This window comes from Nerophis lumbriciformis, linkage group LG08 (assembly GCF_033978685.3).
Source record: "Nerophis lumbriciformis linkage group LG08, RoL_Nlum_v2.1, whole genome shotgun sequence".
NCBI lineage: Eukaryota > Metazoa > Chordata > Actinopteri > Syngnathiformes > Syngnathidae > Nerophis > Nerophis lumbriciformis.
This window is the reverse complement of record NC_084555.2, coordinates 56,195,001-56,216,514: the sequence shown is the minus strand read 5'-3', so window position 1 is coordinate 56,216,514 and position 21,514 is coordinate 56,195,001. Positions and strand designations below refer to the sequence as shown.

General features: G+C 35.3%; 1 protein-coding gene across 2 annotated transcripts in view; it reads left to right on the top strand.

Moving 5' to 3' along the window:
* Positions 1-21,514, top strand: part of slc2a2 (solute carrier family 2 member 2) — a 46,405-nt gene that overhangs the window by 4,586 nt on the left and 20,305 nt on the right. The window contains exons 1-8 of one of the 2 annotated variants that reach the window (XM_061969214.2): positions 4,107-4,179; positions 4,546-4,641; positions 8,666-8,877; positions 8,990-9,114; positions 15,427-15,542; positions 15,671-15,833; positions 19,401-19,507; positions 19,584-19,664. In XM_061969214.2, the coding sequence (XP_061825198.1) occupies positions 4,144-4,179; positions 4,546-4,641; positions 8,666-8,877; positions 8,990-9,114; positions 15,427-15,542; positions 15,671-15,833; positions 19,401-19,507; positions 19,584-19,664 (936 nt within the window). In that variant the 5' untranslated portion in view covers positions 4,107-4,143. Of the gene's footprint in view, positions 1-4,106; positions 4,180-4,545; positions 4,642-8,665; positions 8,878-8,989; positions 9,115-15,426; positions 15,543-15,670; positions 15,834-19,400; positions 19,508-19,583; positions 19,665-21,514 lie in introns of those variants that run through there. The other variant, XM_061969215.1, reaches the window with a different exon arrangement.

Here is a 21,514-nt window from a genome sequence, read left to right as displayed (position 1 = left end):
ACTCCGTCTCACCAATCAAATGCAGTCACTGGTGACGTTTGACTCCGTCTCACCAATCAAATACACTCACTGGTGACGTTTGACTCCGTTTCACCAATCAAATGCAGTCACTGGTGACGTTTGACACCGTCTCACCAATCAAATGCAGTCACTGGTGACGTTTGACTCCGTTTCACCAATCAAATGCAGTCACTGGTGACGTTTGACTCCGTCTCACCAATCAAATGCAGTCACTGGTGACGTTTGACTATGTTTCACTAATCAAATGCAGTCACTGGTGATGTTTGACTCCGTTTCACCAATCAAATGCAGTCACTGGTGACGTTTGACTCCGTTTCACCAATCAAATACAGTCACTGGTGATGTTTGACTCCGTCTCACCAATCAAATACAGTCACTGGTGACGTTTGACTCCGTTTCACCAATCAAATGCAGTCACTGGTGACGTTTGACTCCGTTTCACCAATCAAATGCAGTCACTGGTGACGTTTGACTCCGTTTCACTAATCAAATGCAGTCACTGGTGACGTTTGACTCAGTTTCACCAATCAAATACAGTCACTGGTGACGTTTGACTCCGTTTCACCAATCAAATGCAGTCACTGGTGATGTTTGACTCCGTCTCACCAATCAAATACAGTCACTGGTGACGTTTGACTCCGTTTCACCAATCAAATGCAGTCACTGGTGACGTTTGACTCCGTTTCACCAATCAAATGCAGTCACTGGTGACGTTTGACTCCGTTTCACTAATCAAATGCAGTCACTGGTGACGTTTGACTCAGTTTCACCAATCAAATACAGTCACTGGCGACGTTTGACTCCGTCTCACCAATCAAATGCAGTCACTGGTGACGTTTGACTCTGTCTCACCAATCAAATACAGTCACTGGTGACGTTTGACTCCGTTTCACCAATCAAATGCAGTCACTGGTGACGTTTGACTCCGTTTCACTAATCAAATGCAGTCACTGGTGACGTTTGACTCAGTTTCACCAATCAAATACAGTCACTGGCGACGTTTGACTCCGTCTCACCAATCAAATGCAGTCACTGGTGACGTTTGACTCTGTCTCACCAATCAAATACAGTCACTGGTGACGTTTGACTCCGTTTTACCAATCAAATGCAGTCCCTGGTGACGTTTGACTCTGTTTCACTAATCAAATACAGTCATTGGTGACGTTTGACTCTGTCTCACCAATCAAATACAGTCACTGGTGACATTTGACTCTGTTTCACCAATCAAATGCAGTCACTGGTGACGTTTGACTCCGTCTCACCAATCAAATGCAGTCACTGGTGACGTTTGACTCCGTCTCACCAATCAAATACACTCACTGGTGACGTTTGACTCCGTTTCACCAATCAAATGCAGTCACTGGTGACGTTTGACACCGTCTCACCAATCAAATGCAGTCACTGGTGACGTTTGACTCCGTTTCACCAATCAAATGCAGTCACTGGTGACGTTTGACTCCGTCTCACCAATCAAATGCAGTCACTGGTGACGTTTGACTATGTTTCACTAATCAAATGCAGTCACTGGTGATGTTTGACTCCGTTTCACCAATCAAATGCAGTCACTGGTGACGTTTGACTCCGTTTCACCAATCAAATGCAGTCACTGGTGACGTTTGACTCTGTTTCACCAATCAAATACAGTCACTGGTGACGTTTGACTCTGTTTCACCAATCAAATGCAGTCACTGGTGACGTTTGACTCCGTCTCACCAATCAAATGCAGTCATTGGTGACGTTTGACTCCGTCTCACCAATCAAATGCAGTCACTGGTGACATTTGACTCCGTCTCACCAATCAAATGCAGTCACTGGTGACGTTTGACTCTGTTTCACCAATCAAATGCAGTCACTGGTGACGTTTGACTCCGTCTCACCAATCAAATGCAGTCACTGGTGACATTTGACTCCGTCTCACCAATCAAATGCAGTCACTGGTGACGTTTGACTCTGTTTCACCAATCAAATGCAGTCACTGGTGACGTTTGACTCCGTCTCACCAATCAAATACAATCACTGGTGACGTTTGACTCCGTCTCACCAATCAAATGCAGTCACTGGTGACATTTGACTCCGTCTCACCAATCAAATGCAGTCACTGGTGACGTTTGACTCCGTCTCACCAGTCAAATGCAGTCACTGGTGACGTTTGACTCCGTCTCACCAATCAAATGCAGTCACTGGTGACGTTTGACTCCGTCTCACCAATCAAATACAGTCACTGGTGACGTTTGACTCTGTTTCACCAATCAAATACAGTCACTGGTGACGTTTGACTCCGTCTCACCAATCAAATGCAGTCACTGGTGACGTTTGACTCCGTTTCACCAATCAAATGCAGTCACTGGTGACGTTTGACTCCGTCTCACCAATCAAATGCAGTCACTGGTGACGTTTGACTCCGTTTCACCAATCAAATACAGTCACTGGTGACGTTTGACTCTGTTTCACCAATCAAATTTAGTCACTGGTGACGTTTGACTCTGTTTCATCAATCAAATACAGTCACTGGTGACGTTTGACTCTGTTTCACCAATCAAATGCAGTCACTGGTGACGTTTGACTCCGTCTCACCAATCAAATGCAGTCACTGGTGACGTTTGACTCCGTTTCACCAATCAAATACAGTCACTGGTGATGTTTGACTCCGTTTCACCAATCAAATGCAGTCACTGGTGACGTTTGACTCCGTTTCACCAATCAAATACAGTCACTGGTGACGTTTGACTCTGTTTCACCAATCAAATACAGTCACTGGTGACGTTTGACTCTGTTTCACCAATCAAATACAGTCACTGGTGACGTTTGACTCCGTCTCACCAATCAAATACAGTCACTGGTGACGTTTGACTCCGTTTCACCAATCAAATGCAGTCACTGGCGACGTTTGACTCCGTTTCACCAATCAAATGCAGTCACTGGTGACGTTTGACTCCGTTTCACCAATCAAATGCAGTCACTGGTGACGTTTGACTCTGTTTCACCAATCAAATACAGTCACTGGTGACGTTTGACTCCGTTTCACCAATCAAATGCAGTCACTGGTGACGTTTGACTCTGTTTCACCAATCAAATACAGTCACTGGTGACGTTTGACTCCGTTTCACCAATCAAATACAGTCACTGGTGACGTTTGACTCCGTTTCACCAATCAAATGCAGTCACTGGTGACGTTTGACTCCGTCTCACCAATCAAATACAGTCACTGGTGACGTTTGACTCCGTTTCACCAATCAAATGCAGTCACTGGTGACGTTTGACTCTGTTTCACCAATCAAATGCAGTCACTGGTGACGTTTGACTCTGTTTCACTAATCAAATGCAGTCACTGGTGACGTTTGACTCAGTTTCACCAATCAAATACAGTCACTGGCGACGTTTGACTCCGTTTCACCAATCAAATACAGTCACTGGTGACGTTTGACTCAGTTTCACCAATCAAAAGCAGTCACTGGTGACGTTTGACTCTGTTTCACCAATCAAATACAGTCACTGGTGACGTTTGACTCCGTTTCACCAATCAAATGCAGTCACTGGTGACGTTTGACTCCGTCTCACCAATCAAATACAGTCACTGGTGACGTTTGACTCCGTTTCACCAATCAAATGCAGTCACTGGTGACGTTTGACTCCGTTTCACTAATCAAATGTAGTCACTGGTGACGTTTGACTCCGTTTCACCAATCAAATGCAGTCACTGGTGACATTTGACTCCGTTTCACCAATCAAATGCAGTCACTGGTGACGTTTGACTCCGTTTCACCAATCAAATGCAGTCACTGGTGACGTTTGACTGCGTTTCACCAATCAAATACAGTCACTGGTGACGTTTGACTCCGTCTCACCAATCAAATACAGTCACTGGTGACGTTTGACTCCGTTTCACCAATCAAATACAGTCACTGGTGACGTTTGACTCCGTTTCACCAATCAAATACAGTCACTGGTGACGTTTGACTCTGTTTCACCAATCAAATGCAGTCACTGGTGACGTTTGACTCCGTTTCACCAATCAAATGTAGTCACTGGTGACGTTTGACTCCGTTTCACCAATCAAACAGAGCCAGGCGGTCACGTGATTAACTGAACATAAAGTTTCAGCGACAACCAGCTTAAGCTTACATGAACTCAACGTCACATTTGAGGAAGCACATGGCGGTAAGTAACGTTAGTAGATATTTTGGCTGTCACCGTAGGCTGATGTTAGCTTCCCTGCTATGAATCACTGTCAAATGTACATCGTGTGGGGACATTTATTGACCCACTGCAGCCTCATAGACACACACACACACACACACATGCATACAAACACCAATCAGAAGTGCACAGTGTGTTCTCAGGTGCAGCCCATACCTATCAGTTTATGGTTTGCGTAAAGACTAACTTGTTATTTTCCTTTGTAATCTCTGCCTACTGAGCCTATGGTGCTGTTAAGTTATTGTGGCTCAATTTGCCTTATTTGTACTGTATATGTACTGTACTGTGCAACCTACTAATACAAGTGTCAATCAATCAATCCTGCAGGAGCTGACGGGCACGCTGGCGTTGGCCGTGTTCACCGCCGCGCTGGGCTCGCTGCAGTACGGCTACAGCATGGGTGTCATCAACGCGCCGCAGCGGGTCAGTTGGCTTTAAAACATTCATTTCAATAATATACATTATGACAAGAATATACACTGTAAATATATATTTTTTTAATGTTTAAATTACAAATACAAATATTTCACTTTTTGTGCAACATAAAAAATGTAGGTTATTCTTTATTATTTTAGAGCTTAGCTATTAGGGATTTAATTTAATGAACTATTATTTTCAATGTTATTACACATTAAATGTATAACTCGTTCATAAAATGTATTATTAATGATTAATAATTGATGGTTAAATGACTCAAAGAGAATGTTCAAATGCAGTAAAAACCACAACTAGAATCACTTACGCCAAACACATTGTTAAAAATCAGGCTTCGCTGCACATCTTGAAAAGAAACTCTGATATGTGGGTTGGCTACAGATGTGGTTACAGATGTGGGGAGTGGTCAGTTTAATAATAAGTTAAACCTGCTTGAAGTTGCTGCTAAAATGTGAACGTAATGTTAGCACTTTAGCACACACAGCTAGGCTAGCCTTTTGTGCTCCTGTCCTGTCACTCAATGTTACGTTGTTGTATGTGATATATGACATCTATTACATTGTTGTATGTGATATATGACATCTATTACATTGTTGTATGTGATATATGACATCTATTACATTGTTGTATGTGATATATGACATCTATTACGTTGTTGTATGTGATATATGACATCTATTACATTGTTGTATGTGATATATGACATCTATTACATTGTTGTATGTGATATATGACATCTATTACATTGTTGTATGTGCTATATGACATCTATTACATTGTTGTATATGATATATGACATCTATTACATTGTTGTATGTGCTATATGACATCTATTACATTGTTGTATATGATATATGACATCTATTACATTGTTGTATGTGCTATATGACATCTATTACATTGTTGTATGTGATATATGACATCTATTACATTGTTGTATGTGATATATGACATCTATTACATTGTTGTATATGATATATGACATCTATTACATTGTTGTATATGATATATGACATCTATTACATTGTTGTATGTGCTATATGACATCTATTACATTGTTGTATGTGCTATATGACATCTATTACATTGTTGTATGTGATATATGACATCTATTACATTGTTGTATGTGATATATGACATCTATTACATTGTTGTATGTGATATATGACATCTATTACATTGTTGTATGTGATATATGACATCTATTACATTGTTGTATGTGATATATGACATCTATCACATTGTTGTATGTGATATATGACATCTATTACATTGTTGTATGTGATATATGACATCTATTACATTGTTGTATGTGATATATGACATCTATTACATTGTTGTATGTGCTATATGACATCTATTACATTGTTGTATGTGATATATGACATCTATTACATTGTTGTATGTGATATATGACATCTATTACATTGTTGTATGTGATACATGACATCTATTACATTGTTGTATGTGATATATGACATCTATTACGTTGTTGTATGTGATATATGACATCTATTACATTGTTGTATGTGATATATGACATCTATTACAGTGTTGTATGTGATATATGACATCTATTACGTTGTTGTATGTGATATATGACATCTATTACATTGTTGTATGTGATATATGACATCTATTACATTGTTGTATGTGATATCTGACATCTATTACGTTGTTGTATGTACCCCGTGACCTCGAAAGGGACAAGCGGTAGAAAATGGATGGATGGATGTAATATATGACATCTATTATGTTGTTGTATGTGATATATGACATCTATTACATTGTTGTATGTGATATATGACATCTATTACATTGTTGTATGTGATATATGACTTATATTACATTTTTGTATGTGATATATGACATCTATTACATTGTTGTATGTGATATATGACATCTATTACATTGTTGTATGTGATATATGACATCATTACATTGTTGTATGTGATATATGACATCTATTACATTGTTGTATGTGATATATGACATCTATTACATTGTTGTATGTGATATATGACATCTATTACATTGTTGTATGTGATATATGACATCTATTACATTGTTGTGTGTGATATATGACATCTATTACATTGTTGTGTGTGATATATGACATCTATTACATTGTTGTATGTGATATATGACATCTATTACATTGTTGTATGTGATATATGACATCTATTACAATGTTGTATGTGATATATGACATCTATTACATTGTTGTATGTGATATATGACATCTATTACGTTGTTGTATGTGATATATGACATCTATTACATTGTTGTATGTGATATATGACATCTATTACATTGTTGTATGTGATATATGACATCTATTACATTGTTGTATGTGATGTATGACATCTATTACATTGTTGTATGTGATATATGACATCTATTACATTGTTGTATGTGATATATGACATCTATTACATTGTTGTATGTGATATATGACATCTATTACATTGTTGTATGTGATACATGACATCTATTACATTGTTGTATGTGATATATGACATCTATTACATTGTTGTATGTGATATATGACATCTATTACATTGTTGTATGTGATATATGACATCTATTACATTGTTGTATGTGATACATGACATCTATTACATTGTTGTATGTGATATATGACATCTATTACAGTGTTGTATGTGACATATGACAGATATGAATGTTTGTATGTAAGTGTTAATGGTCTTTCTTTGTTGTTTCTTGTTGAAATTTCTAGTAGTTTCTATTTGCTGCTCTGTCACATCCCAGCAAATTCAGACACGCCAACTGTTGTGAATTTAGAGTAAATCGCAAGCTTGGACAACATCTTGGAGACGCAGTCTGCTCTGCATAGCGAAGTGTGATGAATTTCAGTACCAGAAATAGACAATTAGAGTGAAGAGTTTCAATTTGTTTTCGCTTTACTCAAAAACAGAATTTCTTGTTTCCGTGGCAGCAAGTGACCTCACAAGGTCATTGCTTCCAGATTTCCCTGAAGGACGTTGCAGCAAAACTCCTTCCTTCCTTGTCCCTCATTACCTCTCTGTTTGGCACTCAGCATCAAGGAATTGGGGGTTAAATCACCAAAAATGATTCCCGGGCGCGGCCACCGCTGCTGCCCACTGCTCCCCTCACCTCCCAGGGGGTGATCAAGGGTGATGGGTCAAATGCAGAGAATAATTTCACCACACCTAGTGTGTGTGTGTGTGTGTGTGTGTTTGTGTGTGTGACAATCATTGCTACTCTAACTTTACTTGAACTTGAACTCATCTTGTTTGTTGGACTGACTGATTGTGTTATCATGTTAGCGATAGCACCAAGGTGGCACACACGCTACGTACTGTGTGCCATCCATGGAAAATACACAACACATCCATGGAAAATACACAACACATCCATGGAAAATACACAACACATCCATGGAAAATACACACCACATCCATGGAAAATACACAACACATCCATGGAAAATACACACCACATCCATGGAAAATACACACCACATCCATGGAAAATACACACCACATCCATGGAAAATACACACCACATCCATGGAAAATACACACCACATCCATGGAAAATACACACCACATCCATGGAAAATACACACCACATCCATGGAAAATACACACCACACCCATGGAAAATACACAACACATCCATGGAAAATACACAACACATCCATGGAAAATACACACCACATCCATGGAAAATACACACCACATCCATGGAAAATACACAACACATCCATGGAAAATACACAACACATCCATGGAAAATACACAACACATCCATGGAAAATACACAACACATCCATGGAAAATACACACCACATCCATGGAAAATACACAACACATCCATGGAAAATGACTATGTAAAAAAATATAACAGATTGTTTTTTAGGATGATTAAAGGTAACGTTGTAATTTTACAACCAGGGTGTTACAGGGTTAAGTTGGGCTGGGATAGGCTCCAGCCCTGTAGAAAGTAATGACTGCATATTGTTTAGGTGATTGAGCGACACTACGGACGCTCGCTGGGCGTGTGGTCGCCAGATGTCACCATCTTGTCTGCAAACAGCACAGCAGACTTGACTCCAGAGGAACATTCCAGAACTCACCCGTCTGTGGTCATGTACTGGTCTCTGTCTGTGGCCATCTTCTCCGTGGGGGGCGTGGTGTCCTCCTTCCTGGTGGGCTTCGTGGGAGACCTGAGAGGCCGGTGAGGGAAGGAGTTGTGTTCTTTTTGTGTAGCTGCTCTGACGTTTGCTGCCCTAGGGTCAAAGTGTCACACCTGCTGCCCTAGGGTCAAAGTCTCACGTTTGCTGCCCTAGGGTCAAAGGTATGCTGATGGCCAACGTCTTGGCCATTGCCGCTGGACTCCTCATGGGGCTGTGCAAGGTGTGGAGGCCTCACCTCATGGTCATCGCCGGCCGCGCCATCATGGGATTTTACTGCGGTACACCACTAACTTTCTATTAAAAACTCAATCAGAAATACTTTATTAATCCCCGAGGGGAAATTAACATTTTCAGCACAATCCCATTCAAGATCAGACAAACATTACAGGGAGACAGAACAGGATCAAACATCACAGGGAGACAGAACAGGACCAAACATTACAGGGAGACAGAACAGGATCAAACATTACAGGGAGACAGAACAGGATCAAACATAACAGGGAGACAGAACAGGACCAAACATTACAGGGAGACAGAACAGAATCAAACATTACAGGGAGACAGAACAGGATCAAACATTACAGGGAGACAGAACAGGATCAAACATTACAGGGAGACAGAACAGGATCAAACATTACAGGGAGACAGAACAGGATCAAACATTACAGGGAGACAGAACAGAATCAAACATTACAGGGAGACAGAACAGGATCAAACATTACAGGGAGACAGAACAGGATCAAACATTACAGGGAGACAGAACAGGACCAAACATTACAGGGAGACAGAACAGGACCAAACATTACAGGGAGACAGAACAGGATCAAACATTACAGGGAGACGGAACAGGATCAAACATTGCAGGGAGACAGAACAGGACCAAACATTACAGGGAGACAGAACAGGATCAAACATTACAGGGAGACGGTACAGGACCAAACATTACAGGGAGACAGAACAGGATCAAACATTACAGGGAGACAGAACAGGATCAAACATTACAGGGAGACAGAACAGGACCAAACATTACAGGGAGACAGAACAGGACCAAACATTACAGGGAGACAGAACAGGATCAAACATTACAGGGAGACGGAACAGGATCAAACATTGCAGGGAGACAGAACAGGATCAAACATTACAGGGAGACAGAACAGGATCAAACATTACAGGGAGACAGAACAGGATCAAACATTACAGGGAGACAGAACAGGATCAAACATTACAGGGAGACAGAACAGGACCAAACATTACAGGGAGACAGAACAGGATCAAACATTACAGGGAGACAGAACAGGATCAAACATTACAGGGAGACAGAACAGGATCAAACATTACAGGGAGACAGAACAGGACCAAACATTACAGGGAGACAGAACAGGATCAAACATTACTGGGAGACAGAACAGGATCAAACATTACAGGGAGACAGAACAGGATCACTGACGGGTCTGCCAACTTCATGCTGACTGCTTCAATTGAACTGACTTAATGGGCATTTTGCCACAAATATGAACAGTCAGCATCTCACAAACATTTTGAACGTACAAAAAAAAGGCTTTTATTTTGGAATTTGTAGTGTTTGTTGTTTGTGTAAGATCACTCTCGACACAAAAGGATGAACATTTTGTCAAAACATGCATCGTGTTACCTGAGCCGTTCTTTCTTATTATGTCGGATTGACTTGAAATTTCTCTCGCAGCTATGTGTGCGTTTTACTACACCCCATGTAACTTTATGTTTTGCCCAATCCACACCAAATTTGGTGCACAGATAGATAGATAGATAGATAGATAGATAGATAGATAGATAGATAGATAGATAGATAGATAGATAGATAGATAGATAGATAGATAGATAGATAGATAGATAGATAGATAGATAGATAGATAAACTTTTGTTTTAATCATTTATGAACAGATACACCTTACAGTCATATAACTTGCTATGTGACCCATGCTAACCGTTAGCATGTTTATGTTAGCATGCTAACATTAAAGTGCTAGCTTTTTGAGCAAATTTTGCAACCGTTGACCTTGGAGTCATTTCATTTGCTATGTGACAGCTGTTAACTCTTAGTGTGCTAACGTTAGCATGCTAGCACGCTAACAATAAAGTGCTAAATCTGGCCTATTTCACGGCCCTCCCATATAAAAAGAGTACCACTTTTTATATTTTAATGTCACCACTAAATTTTTGTAGGATAATAACTTTAATTTCTTCATTTTTTTCATTCTCGTACAGTAACTTTTCCTTCAAAGTAATTGGTTTTGTTTTAAGATTTAGTTTCACAATTTGCTGTAAAATTACAACTTTTTTTTTCTTGATACAACTTTATTTTTCTCGCATTAATACAACTTTTTATTTTTTAAATTTCTTGTAACGCAACAATTTAATTATTGTCGAATTAAAGATTTCGATTTTTCGTTGTTGTCACAGTTTATTCTATACTTTTTAAAATGTTTAGTGCCACCATTTTAATCTTCTAACTTGCCAACTTTTTCCTCAAGCAAACTTAGATAGATGGATAGATAGATAGATAGATAGATAGATAGATAGATAGATAGATAGATAGATAGATAGATGGATAGATAGATAGATAGATAGATAGATAGATAGATAGATAGATAGATAGATAGATAGATAGATAGATAGATAGATAGATAGATAGATAGATAGATAGATAGATAAACTTTTGTTTTAATCATTTATTAACAGATACACCTTACAGTCATATAACTTGCTATGTGACCCATGCTAACCGTTAGCATGTTTATGTTAGCATGCTAACATTAAAGTGCTAGCTTTTTGAGCAAATTTTGCAACCGTTGACCTTGGAGTCATTTCATTTGCTATGTGACAGCTGTCAACTCTTAGTGTGCTAACGTTAGCATGCTAGCACGCTAACAATAAAGTGCTAAATCTGGCCTTATTTCACCGCCCTCCCATATAAAAAGAGTACCACTTTTTATATTTTAATGTCACCACTAAATTTTTGTAGGATAATAACTTTAATTTCTTCATTTTTTTCATTCTCGTACAGTAACTTTTCCCTCAAAGTAATTGGTTTTGTTTTAAGATTTAGTTTCACAATTTGCTGTAAAATTACAACTTTTTTTTTTCTTAATACAACTTTATTTTTCTCGCATTAACACAACTTTTTATTTTTTAAATTTCTTGTAACGCAACAATTTAATTATTGTCGAATTAAAGATTTCGATTTTTCGTTGTTGTCACAGTTTATTCTATACTTTTTAAAATGTTTAAAGTGCCACCATTTTAATCTTCTAACTTGCCAACTTTTTCCTCAAGCAAACTTAGATAGATAGATAGATAGATAGATAGATAGATAGATAGATAGATAGATAGATAGATGGATAGATAGATAGATAGATAGATAGATAGATTGATAGATAGATAGATAGATAGATAGATAGATAGATAGATAGATAGATAGATAGATAGATAGATAGATAGATAGATAGATAGATAGATAGATAGATAGATAGATAGATAGATAAACTTTTGTTTTAATCATTTATGAACAGATACACCTTACAGTCATATAACTTGCTATGTGACCCATGCTAACCGTTAGCATGTTTATGTTAGCATGCTAACATTAAAGTGCTAGCTTTTTGAGCAAATTTTGCAACCGTTGACCTTGGAGTCATATCATTTGCTATGTGACAGCTGTTAACTCTTAGTGTGCTAACGTTAGCATGCTAGCACGCTAACAATAAAGTGCTAAATCTGGCCTATTTCACGGCCCTCCCATATAAAAAGAGTACCACTTTTTATATTTTAATGTCACCACTAAATTTTTGTAGGATAATAACTTTAATTTCTTCATTTTTTTCATTCTCGTACAGTAACTTTTCCTTCAAAGTAATTGGTTTTGTTTTAAGATTTAGTTTCACAATTTGCTGTAAAATTACAACTTTTTTTTTCTTGATACAACTTTATTTTTCTCGCATTAATACAACTTTTTATTTTTTAAATTTCTTGTAACGCAACAATTTAATTATTGTCGAATTAAAGATTTCGATTTTTCGTTGTTGTCACAGTTTATTCTATACTTTTTAAAATGTTTAGTGCCACCATTTTAATCTTCTAACTTGCCAACTTTTTCCTCAAGCAAACTTAGATGGATGGATAGATAGATAGATAGATAGATAGATAGATAGATAGATAGATAGATAGATAGATGGATAGATAGATAGATAGATAGATAGATAGATAGATAGATAGATAGATAGATAGATAGATAGATAGATAGATAGATAGATAGATAGATAGATAGATAGATAGATAAACTTTTGTTTTAATCATTTATTAACAGATACACCTTACAGTCATATAACTTGCTATGTGACCCATGCTAACCGTTAGCATGTTTATGTTAGCATGCTAACATTAAAGTGCTAGCTTTTTGAGCAAATTTTGCAACCGTTGACCTTGGAGTCATTTCATTTGCTATGTGACAGCTGTCAACTCTTAGTGTGCTAACGTTAGCATGCTAGCACGCTAACAATAAAGTGCTAAATCTGGCCTTATTTCACCGCCCTCCCATATAAAAAGAGTACCACTTTTTATATTTTAATGTCACCACTAAATTTTTGTAGGATAATAACTTTAATTTCTTCATTTTTTTCATTCTCGTACAGTAACTTTTCCCTCAAAGTAATTGGTTTTGTTTTAAGATTTAGTTTCACAATTTGCTGTAAAATTACAACTTTTTTTTTTCTTAATACAACTTTATTTTTCTCGCATTAACACAACTTTTTATTTTTTAAATTTCTTGTAACGCAACAATTTAATTATTGTCGAATTAAAGATTTCGATTTTTCGTTGTTGTCACAGTTTATTCTATACTTTTTAAAATGTTTAAAGTGCCACCATTTTAATCTTCTAACTTGCCAACTTTTTCCTCAAGCAAACTTAGATAGATAGATAGATAGATAGATAGATAGATAGATAGATAGATAGATAGATAGATGGATAGATAGATAGATAGATAGATAGATAGATTGATAGATAGATAGATAGATAGATAGATAGATAGATAGATAGATAGATAGATAGATAGATAGATAGATAGATAGATAGATAGATAGATAGATAGATAGATAGATAGATAGATAAACTTTTGTTTTAATCATTTATGAACAGATACACCTTACAGTCATATAACTTGCTATGTGACCCATGCTAACCGTTAGCATGTTTATGTTAGCATGCTAACATTAAAGTGCTAGCTTTTTGAGCAAATTTTGCAACCGTTGACCTTGGAGTCATATCATTTGCTATGTGACAGCTGTTAACTCTTAGTGTGCTAACGTTAGCATGCTAGCACGCTAACAATAAAGTGCTAAATCTGGCCTATTTCACCGCCCTCCCATATAAAAAGAGCACCACTTTTTATATTTTTATGTCACCACTAAATTTTTGTAGGATAATAACTTTAATTTCTTCATTTTTTTCATTCTCGTACAGTAACTTTTCCCTCAAAGTAATTGGTTTTGTTTTAAGATTTAGTTTCACAATTTGCTGTAAAATTACAACTTTATTTTTCTCGCATTAACACAACTTTTTATTTTTTAAATTTCTTGTAACGCAACAATTTAATTCTCAAAGTATTACAACTTTTTCTGGAAGCGTTTTTTTTGTCACAAAATTACAAGTTCCATTTCTTGTAATGTAGAATTTTCAAGTTAATTTTATTGTGGTAAGATTAGAACTATTTTCTCTTAGTATCACCATTTTTTTTCTGTTCACAATATCACAGTTTTATCTTCGTAAGACTACGACTTTGACCATTTTTTTGTAAAGCAACAATTTAATTCTCCTTGTATTACAACTTTTACTTGAAGAAAACACTATAATGTAATTTCATAACCTAATTATCGTAAGATTACAACTTCTTTAAATATCTTTCATAGTCGTGCAATAACTGCTTTTTGTCAAAGTTAACTAATCTTTTAATGTCACAACTTTATTGCCGATAGATTACAACTTTATTTTTCCCGCAATATCACAACGTTATTATCGTAAGGCTTCTTAATATTTCTTGTAGTACAACATTTAATTCTCGTCTAAAATGGTTAAAACAAGCAAAGGTTTTTGTTGTGAGATTCTTGTTCCCACTTTCTTTCTTGTAATGTCACACTTTAATTGTCGTAAGGTTACGACTTCTTCACATTTCCTGTGATGCAGCGATACATAATTCTATAATACTCATTTTTTCTTGTAATGTTACAACTTTATTGTTGTGAAATTACAACTTTTTCTCTCTGGAAATGCATGGACTTGAGTCTCGTAGTATTACAACTCTTTTCCAAACAAACACCGCAAATTCAGTCCTGCTTCATTTTGACTTTTTATGTCTTTTTATGACTTAACTGCTAACTTTACATTTTTATTGTAATCCTGTTTTTATTGTTGCACTTTGAGCTTTCTGTGAAACGAAGCGTGCATTTTATATTAAAATCCATTTTTGAATGTATTGCAATATAAAACGTTTATTCTGATCAGATTACGAGTTATTCCCTGGTCGTCATGGCAACTAACAAATCCTTTCTGCGTGGCAGGTTTGGCGTCTGGCCTGGTGCCCATGTACATCGGAGAGATTGCACCCAAAGCTTACAGAGGCGCCTTGGGTACTCTTCACCAGCTGGCCATCGTCATTGGCATCCTCATCAGCCAGGCAGGACACACACACACACACACACACACACACACACACACACACACACACACACACACACACACACACACACACACACACACACACACACACACACACACACCAATGTGGACTTGGCATCTCTGTAGGTCATAGGCTTGGACTTTGTCCTGGGCAATGACGACATGTGGCCCCTGCTGCTGGGTCTTTCCGGGGCCCCTGCTGTCCTGCAATCCCTTCTTCTGCCGCTGTGCCCCGAGAGCCCGCGCTACCTTTACATCGTACTTGGCAAGAAGGAAGACGCTCAGGAAAGTAGGTAAAAAGTTGTTGCGTTGTTGTATGCAATATATGACATTATTACCTTGTTGTATGTGATATATGACATCTATTACATTGTTGTATGTGATATATGACATCTATTACGTTGTTGTATGTGATATATGACATATATTACATTGTTGTATGTGATATATGACATCTATTACGTTGTTGTATGTGATATATTACATCTATTACATTGTTGTATGTGATATATGACATCTATTACATTGTTGTATGTGATATATGACATCTATTACATTGTTTTATGTGATATATGACATCTCTTTCAGTGTTGTATGTGATATATGACATCCATTACATTGTTGTATGTGATATATGACATGTATTACATTGTTGTATGTGATATATGACTTATATTACATTGTTGTATGTGACATATGACATGTATTACATTGTTGTATGTGATACATGACATATATTACATTGTTGTATGTGATATATGACATCTATTACATTGTTGTATGTGATATATGACATCTATTACGTTGTTGTATGTGATATATGACATATATTACATTGTTGTATGTGATATATGACATCTATTACATTGTTGTATGTGATATATGACATCTATTACATTGTTGTATGCGATATATGACATTATTACCTTGTTGTATGTGATATATGACATCTATTACATTGTTGTATGTGATATATGACATCTATTACATTGTTGTATGTGATATATGACATCTATTACGTTGTTGTATGTGATACATGACATCTATTACATTGTTGTATGTGATATATGACATCCATTACATTGTTGTATGTGATATATGACATGTATTACATTGTTGTATGTGATATATGACTTATATTACATTGTTGTATGTGACATATGACATGTATTACATTGTTGTATGTGATACATGACATATATTACATTGTTGTATGTGATATATGACATCTATTACATTGTTGTATGTGATATATGACATCTATTACGTTGTTGTATGTGATATATGACATATATTACATTGTTGTATGTGATATATGACATCTATTACATTGTTGTATGTGATATATGACATCTATTACATTGTTGTATGCGATATATGACATTATTACCTTGTTGTATGTGATATATGACATCTATTACATTGTTGTATGTGATATATGACATCTATTACATTGTTGTATGTGATATATGACATCTATTACGTTGTTGTATGTGATACATGACATCTATTACATTGTTGTATGTGATATATGACATCTCTTACAGTGTTGTATGTGATATATGACATCTATTACATTGTTGTATGTGATATATGACATCTATTACATTGTTGTATGCGATATATGACATCTATTACAGTGTTGTATGTGATATATGACTTATATTACATTGTTGTATGTGATATATGACATCTATTACATTGTTGTATGTGATATATGACATCTATTACATTGTTGTATGTGATATATGACATCTATTACATTGTTGTATGTGATATATGACATTTATTACTTTGTTGTATGTGATATATGACATCTATTACATTGTTGTATGTGATACATGACATCTATTACATTGTTGTATGTGATATATGACATCTATTACATTGTTGTATGTGATATATGACATCTATTACAGTGTTGTATGTGATATATGACATCTATTACATTGTTGTATGTGATATATGACATCTATTACAGTGTTGTATGTGATATATGACATCTATTACAGTGTTGTATGTGATATATGACATGTATTACTCTTATTTGCGCATGGTGCCGTCCGCCAAAAATAATAAATGTCGGACAGAAGAGAGAAGAAACTTTCAGGTGCTCTGATTGGCAGAGTGTGGATCACACAGAGTGGAAAGTTTGAACTTGAAGAAAATTGTTTTTACGCTTCCGAATGTTGTTGTTTTTTTACTTACAAATAATTTTTTAAGTGAAGAAAATACTTTTGTACTTGCAAATATTTTTTTTAATTGAAGAAAATTTTTTTTTTACTTGCAAAAACTTTTTAATTGAAGAAAATACTTTTTTACTTTCAAATATTTTTTTCAATTGAAGAAAATAAAATGTTTTACTTGCAAATTTTTTAATTGAAGAAAAAAAATGTTTCACTCGCAAATTTTTTTTAATTGAAGAAAATATTTTATTTTACTTGCAAATAATTTTTTAAAGAAAATACTTTTTTACCTGTAAATATTTTTTGTAGTTGAAGAAAATCTTTTTTTTTCTTGCAAATAATTTTTTCATTGAATTTTGTATTTGAAGAAAATACATTTTTTTACTTGCAAATCATTTTTTAATTAAAGAAAATATTTTTTTTACTTGCAAATATTTTTTTTAATTGAAGAAAATAAATTGTTTTACTTTCAAATATTTTTTTTAATTGAAGAAAATGTTTTTTTTACTTGCAAATATTTTTTTAATTGAAAAAAATATTTTTTTACTTGCAAATATTTTTGTTTAATTGAAGAAAACTTTTTTTTTTACTTGCAAAAAACTTTTTAATTGAAGAAAATAGTTTTTTTACTTGAAAGTAGTTTTTTAAATTGACGAAAATATTTTTTTAACTTGTAAATCATCTTTTATTTGGAGAAAATACTTTTTTATTTGTAAATATTTTTTAAATTGAAGAAAATATTTCTATTTTACTTGCAAATACTTTTTTATTGAAGAAAATAGCTTTTTACTTGCAAATATTTTTATCTATTGAAGAAAATATCATTTTTGACATGCACACTTTTTTAAGTGAAGAAATATTATTTTTTACTTGCAAAATTCTCTTAATTGTAGAAAATATTTTTTTACTTGCAAATAATTTTTTTAAGAAATCACTTTTTTATTTGGAAATATTTTTTTGTATTTGAAGAAAAACTGTTTTTTTTTCTTGCAAATAATTTTTTTATTTGAAGAAAATACATTTTTTTACTTGCAAATATTTTTCTAATTAAAAAAATATTTTTTTACTTGCAAATATTTATTGAAATTGAAAAAAATAAATTGTTTTACTTTCAAATATTTTTTTAATTGAAGAAAATATTTTTGTACTTGCAATTTTTTTATTATTATTTCAAGAAAATACTTTTTTTTTTACTTGCAAACATTTTTTTAATTGAATACAATCGTTTTTACTTGCAAATATGGTTTTAAATTGAAGAAAATAATTTGTTTTACTTACAAATATTTTTTTGATTAAAGAAAGTTGTTTTTTACTTACAAATATTTTTAAATTGTAGTATTTACTTTTTTTTTAACTTGCAAATATTGTTTTAATTGAATAAAGTAGTTTTTTTTACTTGCAAAAACATTTTTAAATTGAAGAAAATATTTGTTTTTACTTGCAAAACATTTTTTTATTGAAGAAAATATTTTTTTTTACTTGCAAATATTTTTTTTATTTTTTAAGAAAATATTTTAAAAATTAGAATGTGTGTGTGTTTATGGGGTTTTTGCAGTAATTTCACTCCATAGTCAATGTGCACTTGTTTTTGCCAATGACCAATGTAAGAGTAACTCTCATGTGTTGCCTCAGCCTGGATGTCATTGCAGTATTTTGTTGTGTGGGTGCAGGTCTGCATCGCCTCAAGGGGGCCTATGACCCGTCCGCTGATCTGGAGGAGATGAGGAGAGAGAAGGAGGAAGCAGACAAGGAGCCGCGGGTCTCCATCCTGTCTTTGGTGGGTGCATACAAATAAAAAGGCATGGTTTATGATGTGTGAGGAGGACGTCACTTCCTGTGTGTTCTCTCCTAAGAGCCGCTCCTCCGTGTACAGACGGCAGCTGTTTGTGGCCCTCATGATGCATCTGTCTCAGCAGCTGTCTGGTATCAACGCTGTGAGCTTACCCTTTTTCTCTCTTATTCCAATTCCCGTGCATTTCATAGGCAAGGTGCTGTAAGAGGAACACTGGCTAGCATTAATGCTAATGTTCCAAAAAGTTGGACTGAAGTAGACAACATGTCCAAAAAGGAGTAGGAAAAATAAAACAAATAATAATCCTACGCCTTCTTCGTGCCTCAGCAATTACTGATAGTTGATGTACTTGTTTTTATCCTAAAAGAAATGATAACAAGTAGAGGTGTTCATTCATTCCCATTCCTGGGGTGATGATTCCATTTAGAATACAATCTCCATTCAACACCATTCTCGCAATGTATTATTTGCTATAATGATTGGAATTAAAAACCAAACGGCTTAAAGGTTAGAAAAGCTACTTCTGGTGCATGGAGCTGGCCTAGAACAAATATTTTTTTTAAATATGATTCTTTTTAGAGGCAAAATATATATACAGGTAAAAGCCAGTAAATTAGAATATTTTGAAAAACTTGATTTATTTCAGTAATTGCATTCAAAAGGTGTAACTTGTACATTATATTTATTCATTGCACACAGACTGATGCATTCAAATGTTTATTTCATTTCATTTTGATGATTTGAAGTGGCAACAAATGAAAATCCAAAATTCCGTGTGTCACAAAATTAGAATATTACTTAAGGCTAATACAAAAAAGGGATTTTTAGAAATGTTGGCCAACTGAAAAGTATGAAAATGAAAAATATGAGCATGTACAATACTCAATACTTGGTTGGAGCTCCTTTTGCCTCAATTACTGCGTTAATGCGGCGTGGCATGGAGTCGATGAGTTTCTGGCACTGCTCAGGTGTTATGAGAGCCCATGTTGCTCTGATAGTGGCCTTCAACTCTTCTGCGTTTTTGGGTCTGGCATTCTGCATCTTCCTTTTCACAATACCCCACAGATTTTCTATGGGGCTAAGGTCAGGGGAGTTGGCGGGCCAATTTAGAACAGAAATACCATGGTCCGTAAACCAGGCACGGGTAGATTTTGCGCTGTGTGCAGGCGCCAAGTCCTGTTGGAACTTGAAATCTCCATCTCCATAGAGCAGGTCAGCAGCAGGAAGCATGAAGTGCTCTAAAACTTGCTGGTAGACGGCTGCGTTGACCCTGGATCTCAGGAAACAGAGTGGACCGACACCACTATCAGAGCAACCTGGGCTCTCATAACACCTGAGCAGTGCCAGAAACTCATCGACTCCATGCCACGCCGCATTAACGCAGTAATTGAGGCAAAAGGAGCTCCAACCAAGTATTGAGTATTGTACATGCTCATATTTTTCATTTTCATACTTTTCAGTTGGCCAACATTTCTAAAAATCCCTTTTTTGTATTAGCCTTAAGTAATATTCTAATTTTGTGACACACGGAATTTTGGATTTTCATTTGTTGCCACTTCAAATCATCAAAATTAAATGAAATAAACATTTGAATGCATCAGTCTGTGTGCAATGAATAAATATAATGTACAAGTTACACCTTTTGAATGCAATTACTGAAATAAATCAAGTTTTTCAAAATATTCTAATTTACTGGCTTTTACCTGTATATGAGTGTGTTGTGTGTGTGTGTGTGTGTGTGTGTGTGTGTGTGTGTGTGTGTGTGTGTGTGTGTGTGTGTGTGTGTGTGTGTGTGTGTGTGTGTGTGTGTGTGTGCGTGTGTGTGTGTGTATATTTGTATCTATATATACTGTATGTGTATATTGCCACCTCTGTATATATATATATATATATATATATATATATATATATATATATATATATATATATATATATATATGTCTTAATAAGGTTATCCAAAAAATAGTGCTCGATACCGTAGTAGAGCGCAAT